The sequence below is a fragment of the Bos mutus genome, chromosome 6, assembly GCF_027580195.1.
Source record: "Bos mutus isolate GX-2022 chromosome 6, NWIPB_WYAK_1.1, whole genome shotgun sequence".
NCBI lineage: Eukaryota > Metazoa > Chordata > Mammalia > Artiodactyla > Bovidae > Bos > Bos mutus.
Genome location: NC_091622.1, coordinates 5,990,301 through 6,006,982, shown reverse-complemented (window position 1 = coordinate 6,006,982; position 16,682 = coordinate 5,990,301). Strand labels below are relative to the sequence as shown.

General features: G+C 42.6%; 1 protein-coding gene across 3 annotated transcripts in view; it reads right to left on the bottom strand.

The window, feature by feature from the left end:
* PDE5A (phosphodiesterase 5A) overlaps positions 1 to 16,682 on the bottom strand; it is a 151,686-nt gene that overhangs the window by 22,735 nt on the left and 112,269 nt on the right. For all 3 annotated transcript variants that reach the window (XM_070371936.1, XM_070371938.1, XM_070371937.1), the window contains exons 12-15: positions 16,364 to 16,510; positions 11,150 to 11,275; positions 9,301 to 9,395; positions 545 to 632 (exon numbers count right to left, since the gene is read on the bottom strand). In XM_070371936.1, the coding sequence (XP_070228037.1) occupies positions 545 to 632; positions 9,301 to 9,395; positions 11,150 to 11,275; positions 16,364 to 16,510 (456 nt within the window). The remainder of the gene's footprint in view (positions 1 to 544; positions 633 to 9,300; positions 9,396 to 11,149; positions 11,276 to 16,363; positions 16,511 to 16,682) is intronic.

Below are 16,682 nucleotides of genomic sequence, written 5' to 3'. Positions count from 1 at the left end.
TTTAAGTAGACAGAGACAGCCATTGTGAATATTTTGGTGTGTATCATTTTAATATTTTCCTTAACATAAATATGACTGGCATAGCATATCACATGCTTTCTTACACCGATATTCATTTAGCCAGCACTGAATAACTTTATTCCTTAACAGAAATGTTGATTAGTGGTCAGAAGTTTCAAGAAAAAGAGGAAAAGGTATTGCCTGTGAAAGACATTTGAGAGCAGTATAAACCACATCATTTGACAAAAACAAAGACAGAACTAACAGAGAACCATAAAATACCAGTTTTGTTTGTTTCTAATTTGGAATAACCAAACTGAGGTAAGTAACCAGTTTTTCCTTATCAGGCAACATTAAGACAGTTTTGGTTTCTAGAGAAGTAAGGCTGTGAAGATCTCAAATGTTTTGGCTTTGCCTTTCTTACCCAAAAAGGAATAAAGCATGCTCAAGAATTTATGATGCTGGGAATAAATCCAAAACTAAAAATAAAACTGAATTTATAAACTCTCTTTTGAAAGTCCACAACCATAAACTAGGTACTTACAGGACTATTAAGGATCATCAGGCACTGATCAAAATGATGATGCTCCATGATTGAATGGCAGTAGAGCTGAGCAAGTGGGTGTTCACTTCTGAAACATAGTTGAAGAAAGAGTAAAAAAGTTTAAAATATGACCAATTTCCCCAACATATCAGTTATCAATTTCTTCTTGTTATTGGTTAACTGAAAAAGAGGCTACTTCATAAAAATTAATCCAACAATTTTCTCTACTTCTGCTGGAAACAGTGAGGTCATCTTTGGGAAATACATGTCAAGAGTCAAATTGTTTTCAAATATCAGTGTAACTGCTCCCCGTTCAAAGTATGAACAATTTCATTGGTTTTAATTTTTATTAAAATAATAACAGTAGAAGGAATAAGAACAAAGGATTACTCTCTCTACACATAAAAAAAAAATCCTGAAACAGCTGTACCAACAATACTTTACAATTTCAAAAGTGCAATTCAAAAAATACCAATACAGTATACTAACGCATATATATGGAATTTAGAAAGAGGGTAACAATAACCCTGTGTATGAGACAGCAAAAGAGACACTGATGTATAGAACAGTCTTATGGACTCTGTGGGAGAGGGAGAGGGTGGGAAGATTTGGGAGAATGGCATTGAAACATGTAAAATATCATGTATGAAACGAGATGCCAGTCCAGGTTCGATGCACGATACTGGATGCTTGGGGCTAGTGCACTGGGGCGACCCAGAGGATGGTATGGGGAGGGAGGAGGGGAGGAGGGTTCAGGATGGGGAACACATGTATACCTGTGGTGGATTCATTTTGATATTTGGCAAAACTAATACAATTATGTAAAGTTTAAAAATAAAATAAAATAAAAAAAAAAAGTGCAGTTCAGTTCAGTTGCTCAGTTGTGTGTGACTCTTTGCGACCCCATGAATTGCAGCACGCCAGGCCTCCCTGTCCATCACCAACTCCCGGAGTTCACTCAAACTCACGTCCATCGAGTAAGTGATGCCATCCAGCCATCTCATCCTCTATCATCCCCTTTTCCTCCTGCCCCCAATCCCTCCCAGCATCAGAGTCTTTTCCAATGAGTCAACTCTTCGCATGAGGTGGCCAAAGTACTGGAGTTTCAGCTTTAGCATCATTCCTTCCAAAGAACACCCAGGGCTGATCTCCTTCAGAATGGACTGGTTGGATCTCCTTGCAGTCCAAAAGTGCAATTACTTAAAAATTTTAAATACCAATTTCCATATAAGTCTTTGTTCTGAAATAAGGCTGAATGTCCATGTCTCTGTGCATGTGCATGTAAGAGCTGTGAGTGGTGAGAAGCAAGGGAACAGGGGACAGTGGGTGCACGTCTGCCCCACTGGAGGGAGGAAGGAGACAGCTAAGTTAGAAAAAGCCCCCTGTGGGTGCAGCTTGTTGCAGCGCAGGACTCGGTGCTGAACTTGGGGAAAATGGTAGAGAACATTTGGCCAAGTAAAGTGGTGTGTGCGTGCTAAGTCACTTCAGTCGTGTCCGACTCTTTGTGACCCCATGGACTGTAGCCCGCCAGGGTCCTCTGTCCATGGGATTCTCCAGGCAAGAACACTGAAGTGGGTCGCCATTTCCTTTCCTTCACGAAGATTCCTTGGGGATCTTCCCGACCCAGGGATCAAACCCACATGTCTTACATCTCCTGCCTTGGCAGGCGGGTTCTTTACCACTAGCGCCACCTGGGAAGCCCATGTTAAGTAAAAGGGTGAGGAGGGAATATTACAGTCAGTTCGTTATATTTAACAGTCACAAATCAAGTTCTGAAGCATCATAAGCAGAGTCCTCCGTCTCCTAGTTCTCATGACCCTTCACGTGGGAATATAAAGCACCATTTCCACTATTTGTTCTTTCAAAACAACAGAAAAAGTTATAGTTCCTGAAAGTCTGTTTCTTAAATTTAGAGGACAGGGGTTTATGAATTGTAAAGCATCATACAAGTCTTAGATAATACAACTGATTGGTCATTCCTTTATACTACTATATGAATCATTATTTTACTTTGTATTTCATTTGTTGAAGATAGAGACGCCACCCAAGACCAAAGAAAGGTGACACAGGAAAAAATGAGCCAAGAGTGAGAGTAGCTTAAGGGAAAACAAAAACAGTAAAACGGAAATAAAGGTAAGAGAATGGGTAATTTCATCTCCTCATACCACCACCAACGCTGCTGACTCCCAAGCTGCCACGTCTCGTCGTTGTCGTAACCTTGCTCCCAAAGTAACTCCTGCCTGTCTTCTTTGCTCCTTTCATATCTAGTAAGTTGCACCATGGGTCAGATCCTGTGCTGATCACTGGACAAAGGGAAGACAGTGGGATGAACTAAAACAAGCAAATCTATAAGAAAAATGCGCTGGAACCATTCTGGAGATGCATGGAGACTACTGGGATTTAGTTAGCAGCCCAGTGGGAAACTGTTCTGGTAGCCAGGTGAGAGAGAGCCTGGATTAGAGTGGATCTGGTAGAATTGGGGATTCTACTGGGCTTGGTAGAATCCCAAATAGAGAGAGTTGTTTAAGGAGGTAGATGAGTCAGGTGCTGGCAGTGAGTCCTGGTGGTGGGAACTAGTGGTGATGAGAGAGATGAAGGGGGAAAGCAGAGAGGCTAAGTTCCTGCACTGCCATTTATTGACACAGGGCAACAGGGAGGAGACGATGGGGGTGAAGGAGGGAGGCTGACTAGATGAGCGCTCGATGTATTGATTTTAGGGTGGCTGTGGTCCAGCCACATGGGTATAAATGTCTAGACTGAAGAGGCTTGGGTCACATCAGCACGCTTGGAAATCTGAGCCGTGCAAGTGGTCTCCAGGAAGATGGCCTGGGCTTACAGAGGGCCCAGCGTAAACAGACCCGTGATCCCCTTCACATCCTGCCTGGAGTCTACCGTCTCTGCTGTGGCAACAGTGTTTTCTCTTCACTCGGACCAGACCCACTAGAACCACTTGTGTTTACACTTCAGTAAAACTACTGCAGCCTTCCTCATGCCCTTCACCTAGGAAAGGAAAAGCTTCTGGAGTGCCTGTTACTTCCATTTATATAAGAAACTTCAGCACATCCATCTGTTTTACTCTGCTGGTTGTTTTTAAGTCTGTTACCTGTTAGATTGTATTCCTCTTCAGTTTGGTAGATTTCTTTTCCCCAGTGATAACAAGTACTCTCTGCTGTAACATGTCCAGCCCTGTGCTAAGCAGTTGACTTAGTGTTGACATTACTCTCGTATAGGACGCTTTAGCTCACCACGTCAAGTCCTCAGTCCCCCTATACTGCAGCCGCTGTCAGGGCGTCCAGCACCAGGCCTGCTGTGACACACGGCGTGAGGAGCCCGTGAGGAGGCGCCTGCGCCGCCCCGCGGGAACACCTCATCTCTGCCCACAGGAGCACTCTGCACTCGGCCGCTCAGCCAGGAGGGTGAGGCGGTGAGGCCTGTGGAGGTCAGCTGTGACCGCGGGATACCGCGCGGGTGGAGAGCCGCCCCTCCCCGTTCATCTCCGTCTGTTTGCAGACAGCTCTGCGTCTCCTGTCCTGGACTGCTCACAGGCTGCTGGCGGCAGTGAGCACCGGGTGCCGTGTGCGCGGACATCTGGCTCTCTCGTCCTCCTCCTGGCCTCCCGTCCTCTCTGTTTCCCACCCTTAGGCCTGCATTTCCGCCCCCTGGGGTCACATGCACCCCTAAGCTGTATGCACCCGGCTTCTGTCCCAGGCTCTGCTCCAGGGTGACCCAGCCTTAGATGTCACGACAGCATTTTAGCATTTGTTTTTTTAGACAACCTAAAGTTCAGAGAGATCATCTAACTTGTTCAAGGTCAACACAAGTGGCAGAGCCGGGGTTCACACACATCCTCTTCACCGCGTGACTCTGGCTCGTGACCTACAGCACTCTGCACACACAGCAGCTCCTCACCGACCTAGCAGCCAGACTGGAAACACAACCAGGCAGCTACAATGGAAACACGTTTAAAATTTAGAATGCATATTGCATTTTTACACCATGCAGAAAGGACTGTTTCACACTAGAGAAGATTCTTGGCTTGTGACATAAACAAATGCAAACTTACTTACATTTTTACATGCTTACTCACATGGTTTACCTTTACTTACGTTCTAAAACTATGGATTTATGAGTCAATGACAGGGTGACAAATGCCCCAAATTCTGTCTTTACAAAGATATTCATGGAAACCAGTGTATCCCCTGTCCTGTCACTTTCTCACTCTTTAAACACGAGGCCACATCGCCGCTTCCTTCGAGGTCATGCCACAAGGACACTTTAAACCACTCTTGCTGGGGGATTCTTCCCCACCGCTGTTATTAGTGAGCAGTCGTGGGTGAGCACACCCTCCCTGCCTCTCCTCCCATTGCTGCTCCATCTCTGGGCGGCGTAAGGACGCTGGTGTGGAAATCAGACCAGTGCCTTAGAAATCAGGAGAAAATGAAAGTGCTGGGAGAAAACACAGCCGCCCCAGCACAGTATTCCTTTTCACTGGCTCTAACAGCCATCCTTTAATCTGACTTCTCATCCATATATATTGCTCTGGGCTCAAATCTCTTAGCTACTCTTTGTAACCCATGCCAAACCATTTACTTCTCAGCTTCACAATTTCTCTCCAAATCATCGTGATCGCCTGTCAGTCAGGGCTTATTTTATGTTCCTGTTCTCTGGGATCACAGATACTCAAGCTGATGAATCATTTCACCCTGTGACTCCAGTTCTTTGACCTCCTTGACTCTGCCGATTGTCTTTTTTTCACAACAGGAGACTTTCCCTTCTCAAGCTGCTACCAGGCAGTCTCTCTACTAGTCCCTGTCTCTCTCTGGGACAGAGCAAGATCTTGAGCTCTTGTATATCATTAATAGTATACCCCTGTGAAAACAGCTAAAACTTGCTGAGCAGATAATCTGTTTCAGGTACTGTTCCAAGCACTTTGCATCTGTTTATACTTCTTAATCCTTATAGGAAACCCTGCGAGACAGGTATTCTTCCATCACTATTCTACTATACAGAGAAGGAGACACAGGCACTTTAAATGACTTGGCTCAAAGACACAGTGAGAGGAGTCAGGATTTGAATGTGCACTCAGGCCGGTCTAAGGACTAACTGAACTCACATATACAAAGTGCTAGAAAGAGTTCCAAATGCCACAAGGCTAAAAGCTATGACTGTGTTGAGGGTTAACTTCTATTATTGTTATTACTATTATTATTAGCTACTGACATTAAGACTAACTGAACTTGCACATTCTTCATATCCAGACCTCCAGTCTCTCAGGCTCTCCAGCGTTACCAAGGATGACCTCATTCCTGGCTCAAGTACACTCTGCCCAGTTTGAACTTCATGGGCTATGGTTCCTGTGCTGCTGCTGCTGCCTTCTAACGTCTCTGAGGTCCTGCTGACCCTCTGTGACCACTGGCCCCTTCATGACCCAGCTCACTGTTGCTCCTCTGTTACAGAGCAGCGGGGCCCACGGTGCAGGGCGAGTTCTTCCAGGACACACACACACGTGATCGGACTGTGGTTACCAGGAAATTCTTTCATTCTGGTTTGGCTGAATCTCTGATTTTGAAAAAAAAAAAAAAAAAACCTCACTTGGTCATCCTACCTCTTCTAACCACCATCCTGTGTTATCCTCCTCATTGTTGGGCTCCTCTCCCCTCTGTGCTCCCCGCCAAGGACACAGCATTCAGACACACCTCCCAGCTCTCTCCCACTCATCAGTGGCACACTCATCGTTGCTCATTTCCTGGACCCAGGGTTATGATTTCCCCCTTCCTTCTTGCATATAACTAACTGTTCAGTATTAAACAGTTTTCTTCCTTCCTTGAGCTAATACGTGATGTTCATATACACCTGGCTTCCCCTAACAGCTTTCTGGCTGACCTCTGTGGTTCTAATTATTACCTGTTTACCTTGTACCTTACTTTCAGATCTTTTCTTCTTAAGCAATGCCATTAACCACTCAGTGGTCACTACACCAAATAAAATGCACAGCCTGGTTTTCTAGCCCTCCCTCTAGAGGGTCCTCTAACTTCTGCTTCTTTATACTCTTACTTTTCATTCTGACTAGTCAGGCTAGCCATCACTGCTGTGCCAATGAAAATGCCCACTTCATGGTATTTCTGGAATATCTTCATGTTCTCTCCTCTCCAAATCTTACTCACTTCAAAGATCCGACTTAACTCTGACTTCTTCCATTAACAGTAAAGATGGGCTACGCTGATCATGACCCATCTCCTTCTCTATCCTACACTTCCAGCCCATGTTATTAAGGAACACAGGACTCACCAGATACTTTGACATTAGTCACCACTGTTTGAGGGGACAATAAAAATTCCTGGAGAACAGGAATTGAATTTTACACGTTTATAGCTCTCTGCCTAACAAAGTACAGGCCCCAGTAACTGCACATTATCCATCTGCCTAAAATGTAGGATAATTTCACTATACTTACGTTTATAAAACACAAATCCTGAATCTAACCAAGTAAATGTATCTACCACAGTCCTCCTATATGGACTACAGGCCTAATGGGGGAAAATTTCTCTACATAAGCAGATGTCTGTTCTTCAGCCACTTGTTCCTGTGACTGTCTGTCTTTAGTATCCATCTGAAACCACTCTTCCCACCATCCAGCCATGTGCGGGAGGAAGGCGCAGGCAGTGAACTCTCCCCACAGGTATTTCGCTGGCATCCTCACAGTGCTCCTCATAAGGGCGGTCTTCCTGAGCCAGGACGAAACCAGAGAACCCGATTAAGAATCAAGACAGTTTCCTAAACAAGGCCTCTCTTACTTCAGATTTTCTGATGAGACCTTCAAGAAGAACAAATGACGGTAGTTCTGTTTCTGACTTTGCTACTTCATAAGGGCTTTTTCTCTTTTTGATGCACTGACTTTTATTTCTGTGCTGCCTTATATTTGATAAAGGTCTGGACACGGTACACCTTTCTAGAAGTCAGTTCTTTATATGGAAATGTTTCTTACGCTCTCAGTCTCCCAAGAGGCCCCTGGTTAAGAAAATTCTCCTTGAGATACCACTTGTTTATCACCAAGAAGAAAAAGAGAAACATCCCTGGGACGTTCTTGGCTTCCTCTACTCAAACCACAGGGATGTAGGAAAAAATAAGTATCTTTGAAACTCCTTTAATTTATTTTTAAAAGTTGTTATTACTTGGTGCAAGTCTACTTTGCGGTATATGTGGAAGTAAGATCCTGCAGTCTTTTTCCCAGGACTTTTTTTTTTGAAGAGAAGATGACGTTTCTCCAGATGTTTTTTTCTGGGTGATTATTTTTAAATAAACAAAGGGAAAAAATAGCTGAGTACTTTTTTCACTCTGAAGCACGGCAGTATGGCCAGCCATACAGTAACAGTCCATACCCTGATGACAGGATGCTCAGGGCTGAGGGAAGAGGAGGAGGCCCCACTGGCTGACCCCCGGCCTGCTCGCGACTCTCCGGCACACGTCTCTTCGCATCACTGCTCCCTCTCATAGCTGCTCCCGTGCTGATGTGAGGCTCAGGACCACAGTACGTGACAGAGCGCCGAGGGCAAAGGGCGCGTCACGCAGTCAGTTCTCCAGAACGTTAGTTTTTAGAGAGGAAACAGCTCGCCTCCGATAGCCAGGCCAGAGCTTGCGATCCTTTCCCATCAATGGTCAGAAGAGGACATGGTCGCTACATTGCTACAGTTCTTTTTACATCAAGTTTTCCACCTACTGTATTTAGATAAAGGGCATGTGATTAGAGAACTTTCTGAAGTTCTCTCAAGATACCAGATATCTGGAATATCCTAGAGAGATATATGCATTAGCTGAATCACTTGCATACTTTAAAAAATGTTCAGTAATAAGATATTTCGCCAAGAAATGTATGCTTTCAACTAATTTGCTCCAAGAAAATAAAAATGTCATGATAGCATTTACGATGTCATAAATCTGATGATCACCTTTAGTATCGCATTTGCCATTGCAAATGTTATGTAAACATGGCCCACAAATGAGCCTGAAAAACTTGTCTGAAGAATTAGTATCTTATACTCTCAAAATCAGTCCCAAAGCAGGCTTCTGATGACGACAGGACTATCACTAGCACCTGAAGCTAAGATTCATTTTAACACTTAAAAATGTACCAGGCATTCTACCTGGTAGTGATGTGCGTTATGTCTTAAAAAACTTATGTCCACCCTATGAGTAGGAATGCTATTATCTTGATTTCACAGAGGTGAGCACCTCTGCTCACGATCACACAGGGACTCTGTGGCGAGGGGGAGGACTCGAATCCAGGTCTGAGCTCAGAGCCCAGATTTGCCAATACTGTGGTCTACTGCCTTCACTAAGACCAAAAGCCTCTTTATGGATGACACTTACTAATACTTAGGATCGAGCTAAGCACTTTTTCAAGTACTATCTTTTATTCCAGGGTGAAATTCTACCTTTTCTGTACTAGTCTTAATAGTTTTCCAATGAAGCTCTTAAGCCTGGTGTTCATAAACTAAAGCAAAACTCCTGGTAATTATCCAATGAAATAAGATTCTCAATGTAAATACTTTTCAAACTTCAGGCCAGAGATGTTCCTGATGTGATGTTGGACTTGCATTATTTTTTCCATTTCCCTTAAATAAAACCAGAGTATGTTACGGGACCCAGACCAACTGAAATTTCGTACCATTAGAATTTGCCGTGGCTTCTACTTTTAACAAGACAGCCCTACAATTTAAAAGAAACACCCTCTTCTGCCACTGGGGCAGATGTCTTACCGCTGTATGTATGAGTTATTGACACCACGGTGATCCAGATCATGGCTTAAGGCAGCAATCAGCAGTGCGAGTATCTCCAGGTCCGTCAGCCTCTTCTACGTGACCGAAGACCGTGGGGAGAGAACGAGAAAGAACCGTTTGGTAAAGCACATTAGCTACCTCTTTCCACCCATCATGTGGTTTTGTCCTCAGCACTTTACATATGTGCTTCTTTCTAGTCATAGAGGACTCGCGCTAGAATCCTTTCCTGCAGGGATTGAATCAGTCATATTCAATGATAATAACCCCAGTAATAACCCCAGTCTTCAGAATGGGGTTATTGTTATCAACAGAAAAAATTAAGATGCCTCACATAATCAACAATCTGTCCATGTGCAGTCAATGTTTTTAATTCTTCATTATCTACATACATGTGGGATAATCCGAACTTCCAACAACTGTCTTCTCCCTGAATTTTTGCAGGGAACCTTCTGCATTCCCTCTAGATTCTGTGGCCTTTTCTCTCTGCCAGTTACTATATACTTCATTCTCTCATTAGGAGCACAGATGTGATTACTAGCCAACAATAGGAAAAAAAGACGAGGAATGAAAATTTGGCTTTGAAAAGTTGCAAAATATATTCCAAAGCCAAATACAGGTTATTTTTAATTCCTGCCATTTGTATTATCTACTCAACTATTCTCCTTCATTAGTAAGAAAACACAGGTGAAATTATCATCAGCTCTGTTCTGTTGGACCTCTGAACATTCTACATAGTAATGTCCTCAGCATATACAAAAGTCACCATTCTATTATTATTCACAAAATGCAGGGAGAGGCTTCAGTGATACAGTCCTCATGACTGTCTCAAACCCCAAAATAAATTCACCTTATTTCTTATAAATGTTTGTTAGAGTAGGAAAATATAATCATGGTATTTGATATGGCTTCTTAAGACAACAATCACTTTTTTTTTTTTAGTTCTAGCCAGTTAAAATGTGCACTAAATGAAAGTCGAGACAGAGAATAAAATTTTGAGAGTTTGTTAAATAAAAAAGAGCATGGAAGCTCTGAATTAAAAACAGTCATATGATGGGTGCCTGGAATCACTTACCTAGAATAACTAGTCAATTCCCAGTGAAGTTAGAATCTAAGGCCAGAGATATGAAAAATCTGACCTGGAAAGGAATGAATTACTTGAATCTTTTCTGCACTGATCTTCCTTGTAAAAGTCTCTGGTCATGTATATGAAACCAAAACCTTTTCCATGAAATGATATTTATAAAATTAGTGCTCCAGAGAAAATGTGATAGAGAACCCTGGGCCCATCAATGGAGCCAAGTTTAGGAACTGAGTGGTTTTTGAGAAAGTCTACTATGGAGCAGTTTAAATGTGACTGTGAGAAGCTGGATACTTTTCCTTCTTCAGTGGAGTTTCCTCTGAAGGAGGTATTTATTTGGCCAAAGACTATTAAGTTTAACATGAAGCTATTTAAAAAATTTTTTAAACATGCAATGTATATTATATATGAAAGAAAATTAGAAATTATTTTGCCATATTAGTCTTGTTGAATTAAGAGACGCAGGAGACAAGGGTTCACTCCCTGGGTTGGGAAGATGCCCTGGAGGAGGGATTGGCCACCCACTCCAGTATTCTTGCCGGGAAAATCCCACGGACAGAGGAGGCTGGTGGGTCACACACGGGGCTGAAAAGGGTCGGACACGACTGAGCACAAGCACACACAAGGCAGTTTACTTCTAACTGGAAATAAGTGTTATTCTTAGTCATCACTAGTGCACATTACAACAACTGGAAGACTATGCTGTAAAGCAACAAAGCGTCTAAATATATAAACGACTCTGAGCAGTACCTGAATTTTGCCTGCTTTTAGTGCCGCAAACATGCACTGAGCTGTATTAAAGGCATGTCTCCAATTATGATAGGCGACGTTCTTCCGATAGTTCTTCTTCACACTTAAAATCCACTTGCAAAGGACCTTTAGGAAACAAGGTGTAAGTAGTCAAAATAACTGCTAACGCTTACCCTACACTGACTTCATGCACTGTACGAAGCGTGTACATCTGACCCCAGGGCTCTGCGGGACGCACTTCAGATGACGGGATTGGCATTCGGAGAGGAAGCTTGCCTGAGGCCACGGTGCATGTGAAGGATGGGGCCAGAATTCAGATCTTGAGAGTTTTGATTCCAGAGTCCACCATGCAAAGCACGGTGCCAGCTAAATTAGATGTAAAAGGCAGGGCACAGACTAGCTTTTTAGAAGATACTATGTCCACGTGTAGTCAGTTGGGACAGTCCAGTCACAGGTGCATGAACCCATGCGCAGGGAGCTCGCAGGCAGCTGCTCTCCACTTCTCACGCCCTCTTTCTGTGCGTCCGCAGAGGTGTTCATGAGGCCCTTCTGGGGACAGACTGGGGGCAGGGCACACAGCACACACCCAGGGACAAACTAAAACTCCACATCACAGTCTCTGTCCCTTTAAACGATTCTTAAATATTCAGGCAGAGTTACTGCTTGGTTATCAAGAAGTAATTAAACACACACACACACACACACACATAAAGCCCTGGTGTGTGTGTATATGTGTGTGTGTTTAATCTATGTATTTTAAAAGATGGAGAAAAAAAGGACAGACTGTTCAGAAAATCTCACAAGCTAGGTTTATTTAATTCAACTCCAAAGTGGTGGATTTAACAAAATCCCTGGGGACTCATGGGCCCTAAGCATGATAATTTTGTGTTTGTGTTATCATCAGAGTCTGCCTCTCTTCGATTCTGAATGATTTACTATGCTTTGGGGGATCTCTAAAAATAAATATGTGCTTCTCCCTATGTATATTTATGGGGATATTTCATACACAAAAGCCATTGCTCTGGGGAATGGAAAAAGTACCAGGGAAAAGAATCTTGCTTTAATAATATTCAACACAGTTTGATTGGCTGCAAAAGTAGGCCAAAAAACAAGGTTTCTTCTTTGTTGGTACAAAATTGCTTATAGAGGATTTGGCAGAAAAATCAATGCTTTCATATCCTCCCTTTTCTTCTCAGGTCTCTTTCTTCCTGTTCTATGATGCAGTTCACAGAGAATTCTGATAAAAGGAACCCAAATGTCCCCAAGCTCTTTTACCCACCCCTGAGTAACCATATTTCCCAGAGGATTTTCAAAGGCTAAGACTGACATGTGCTGACCTGAAATACACTACAGCATGACCATTTCTAAATAAAGTTGACCCTGAAGGTAATAGGTTCATCTTATTAGGAGAATTTTAAGTAAGAACTATTAACTTTCTTTTGATATGTTTAGAAAGTATACAGTGAAGTCTTATAGAAAATTGTCTAGTTGCTAAGTTGTGTCTGATTCTTTTGCAACCCCTGGACTATAGCCCTCCAAGCTCCTCTGTCCATAGGATTTCCCAGGCAGGAATACTGGAATGAATGGGTTGCTATTTCCTTCTCCAGGGGATCTTCCCAACCCAGGGATCGAACCCATGTCTCCTAAATTGCAGGCAGATTCTTTACCACTGAGCCACCTGGGAACTCCTGTTGTAGAAAATTCTGGTGATTAAATATAGAATCAGGGAAAATAAGCAGGAAAGTCCAGATATTTAACCTATGGGCATATCTCTCTACTAATCATAAAATCTGTAGACATAATTAAATAGGCATGTATAGCATATAATGGGAAATAATGGACAAAATGATTATGAAACCTAATTCCTAATGGACTACTCTCTTCTTTTTCGGGGGGCCATGCTGCACAGCTTGTGAGATCTTAGTTTTCTGACCAGGGACTGAACCTGATCATCCTAAGTGGACCTAACCACTGGACCACCAGGGAACTCCTGATTCTGCTTCTACTAAGATGGGCCTGTTAAACTGAGTAACCCAACGACTGCCCCATTGCATCTAATTAGTAACCAGATTCAAGTACAGTTTTGTATTCTGTTATCAGAATGTTCTTAACAACATTTAGGAAAATTATGGTCAGATCTGTTAAATGCTTGGTGGCTATGCCTGGAATGTTCAAACTTGTAATACGGCCTTTCGTACAGGACTCCTGAACAGCTGTGAGCAATTTGGAAGACCCTAGGGAGCATGCTCAGTACAGTGAATCGGTCTCCAACAATTACCAAGGCTTCCTGAGTCCTGAGCAACATACTTAAGATTCTGTGCAAGGAAGTAAATAAAGAAAACACAGCTCAGCTCCTGCCTTCAAGAGTTTCAATCAGTAGCAAAACTAACAAAAGCACACATATAAAGGAAATAAATTCACGTAAAAATGAGAACACAAATTTATAAACTGTCAACAGGATTCCAAGTGGCCTGAAGTCAGTCCTAGAGTTTTCCCAGGAATAGAAACTTTTGCGTCATGCTTCAAGGAAAAAGTATGCTGTGGTACACAGTGTAGTGGACTTGGAAGTGGACAATCCTGTCCATTCGTGGGAGGAATGACTTGTCAAAGACAGACGGTAAAGGAAAACAAGCGTAGCACACGCAGATTGGTAAAGTAAAAGAATCTGTTTCAGAGATCCATGAGCGTTACAGGAGAGAAAAGGTCTGGAAGCCAACAGGGACAAGAAGATCTGTCATATCTTCAGTAGGAAGGATTCTTTGTCAGGCACTTTATGATGCTAACATCTTTTCTAGCAGCAACATTTTAATTATCATCCTAAAATTATATCTGAAATGTATAGTGACAATAATATCTGAAATAAAACAGATGAGTCGCCAAGGCAGGAAGGCCAACAAGAGTAATAGAGACGTTCAAGCTGACACTGGCCAGAATCAGAACAGTAGTTATTCAAATGGAAAAGCAGAGGAGATGAACGAGACACCGAGGAGAAATACCTGCCTGATGGACAAACATTCCGGAAAGGTAAAAATAAAAGACTGAGGGAGAAATTCAAAGGACTATCTTCTTATCCAACACTCAAATGCTACCTTAAAGCTTATTTTTTAAAATTTACTTTTAATTGAAGGATAATTGCTATATAGAATTTTGTTGTTTAGAGCTTATGTTTTTAAGATATAAATCAATTTATGTAATAATTTCATAAATAGGTACAAGGATCATATTCCTGTTCTGGCCAGGCCCTTTCAACAGAGCTATTACCGGTGCAAAGTATGGGAGCTCTCAGGAATGGAAAGCGACCTGAGTTGCTATCTAGATTTATGTAAGTCCTATAACTAGCAAGCAGCAGGACTGAGACTCACATTTAGATCTTCTGGCTCTAAATGAGATCTTCATTCCATTAATAAAGGCTTTAATATATGAGCCCTATGGGGTAATATAACCATGGTCAAATTTGGTTTAAAGAAGGGATTAACTTTCTACTTAATACTTTTGTATTAAGCAAAATATACAGGTGTGCACACATACACACACATACAAATAGACAATCACACAGATGCATGTTTAATTCTCACAAGACCCCCACAGGGAAAGTCATACTATTATTCCTAATTAACAGATTACAAAACTTGAGAATGTGAGCAATTACCTGCCCAAAGAAATGAGAGCTAATCACCAGTAGAGTTATGACTCAAATCCAAGAACCTTCTACTCCATCCTGCTATGTCTGGAGCTTCCCTGGTGGCTCAGACGGTAAAGTGTCTGTCTGCCTGCAAGGCAGGAGACCCAGGTTCAATCCCTGGGTTGGGAAGATCTCTTGGAGAAGGAGATGGCAACCGACTCCAATACTCTTGCGTGGAAAATGCCATGGACGGAGGAGCCTCGTAGGCTGTACAGTCCATGGGGTTGCAAAGAGTCGGGACATGACTGAGCTACTTCACTTTCACGCTATGTCAGTTTCTTCATTTGTAACACAGGGACGATAATAACCAAAGGACGTTTCTTGAGAGCTTCTTGAAATAATTAAATGATATGATATCCCTTAATCAACACACTCTAATAGGAGTGAACTATTACTAGAGTCTACAGATTGTATTTTCACCCAAGAATAATATAAAGTTTGGTTAAATTGAAGGAAGAACCAGATTTGGGCCCCCAGTAATACCAGAAATGACACTGTATTAACCTTAACTGTATTAGAGCTCAGCTCTCAGACCTCAGCTCTCAGATCTCAGTAAGGCTCTGAGATCAGGGACAACTCATCACTAAAGTGCGTCCCTAGCACAGTGCTAGGTACACTGTTTATTGTTAATAAATTTTTATTTTATGAATTAATGGAGTGCTGGATAGCGGAGGCCTTCAAGGTATTTACATATCCATATAGGAAATCCATACGAGGAGACTAGACATGCAACTGACTGGAAAAAAAAAAAAAGACAGCTTTAAAGGCAAATTACTCAATTTCTTTTTCATATAGGCCCTTCTATTCTCCCTTATTCTTTGATGCAATAACACAGGCATTATGAAACAAACTAGAATTCCCTGAAATCTCCCCAACTGGTATGAGAAGGGACTGAGCTCAGTCTTGCTATTTTTGAGAGGCAAGTAAGGTAACTGGCTGGGGTTAAAGTCCGTCTTCATCTTCACTCCGTATGTGTGACCCTGTCTGAACCAAGAGCTTGGCTGCACATCAGCCCCTCTGCTCCCTCATTTCCAAAGGCGTTCACTCTGTTTGGGTCCTTCTTTCTACTGTGTTATCATAACCTCTGTAACCAGATCTTATTCCTTCCCTGCTTAAGATTCCTCAGTGACTCACCATTGTTCTCAGCATAAAATCCAAATTCCTCTAAGTAGCGTTACGAGGACCCACGCGGCCTGCTTCTCACCGTCCTCCAGCAGCTCTGCCACCGTCACCCCGACCAGCGCTCCACGCCCCACCTCGACCCTCCCCTTGCTCTCTGTCGGGAACACCCTGCCCTGTTCTGCAGCCTGCTGCTTGATACGTGTGGGAACCCAGTACATGTCTTCTCAGTGGCTGATAAGTTCTCTTCAAACATTCTGGGTCTGTATTAGGTGACAGTATATGAATCTTCATTCACACTTCGTTCATCTTCATTTCATACTGAAACTTCATTCCATACTAGCATCCGAAACTAATTCTCTCTCTCTCACACACACACACACAATTTCCAGAGCACATCACTACATTGCTACCTCATGTTTCATCTGGAAGTTCTGCACAAGGTTGAGGTCAGTGAACATCCGGATTGTGCACAGTGCTGTTTCCAGGTCAGACAGCTCAAAGTCGCTGAAGCTGAAGTCAGTGATTTTAAGGGTCTGGGCAGATGGTACCACAGCAGCCTTGGGTAAAGGGAGAAGAGGAAACTAAGTGAAGCTGTTTCACAAATGCAACACAAACGCAGTTTCCTTGCTTTGCTTTCAGAAATGGCACGTTGGACTTAATTTTTTATTTTTAATGTCATACACTAGAAATATTTTACTACAGAAGTTATTCCTTTTTTTTTTTTTTTTT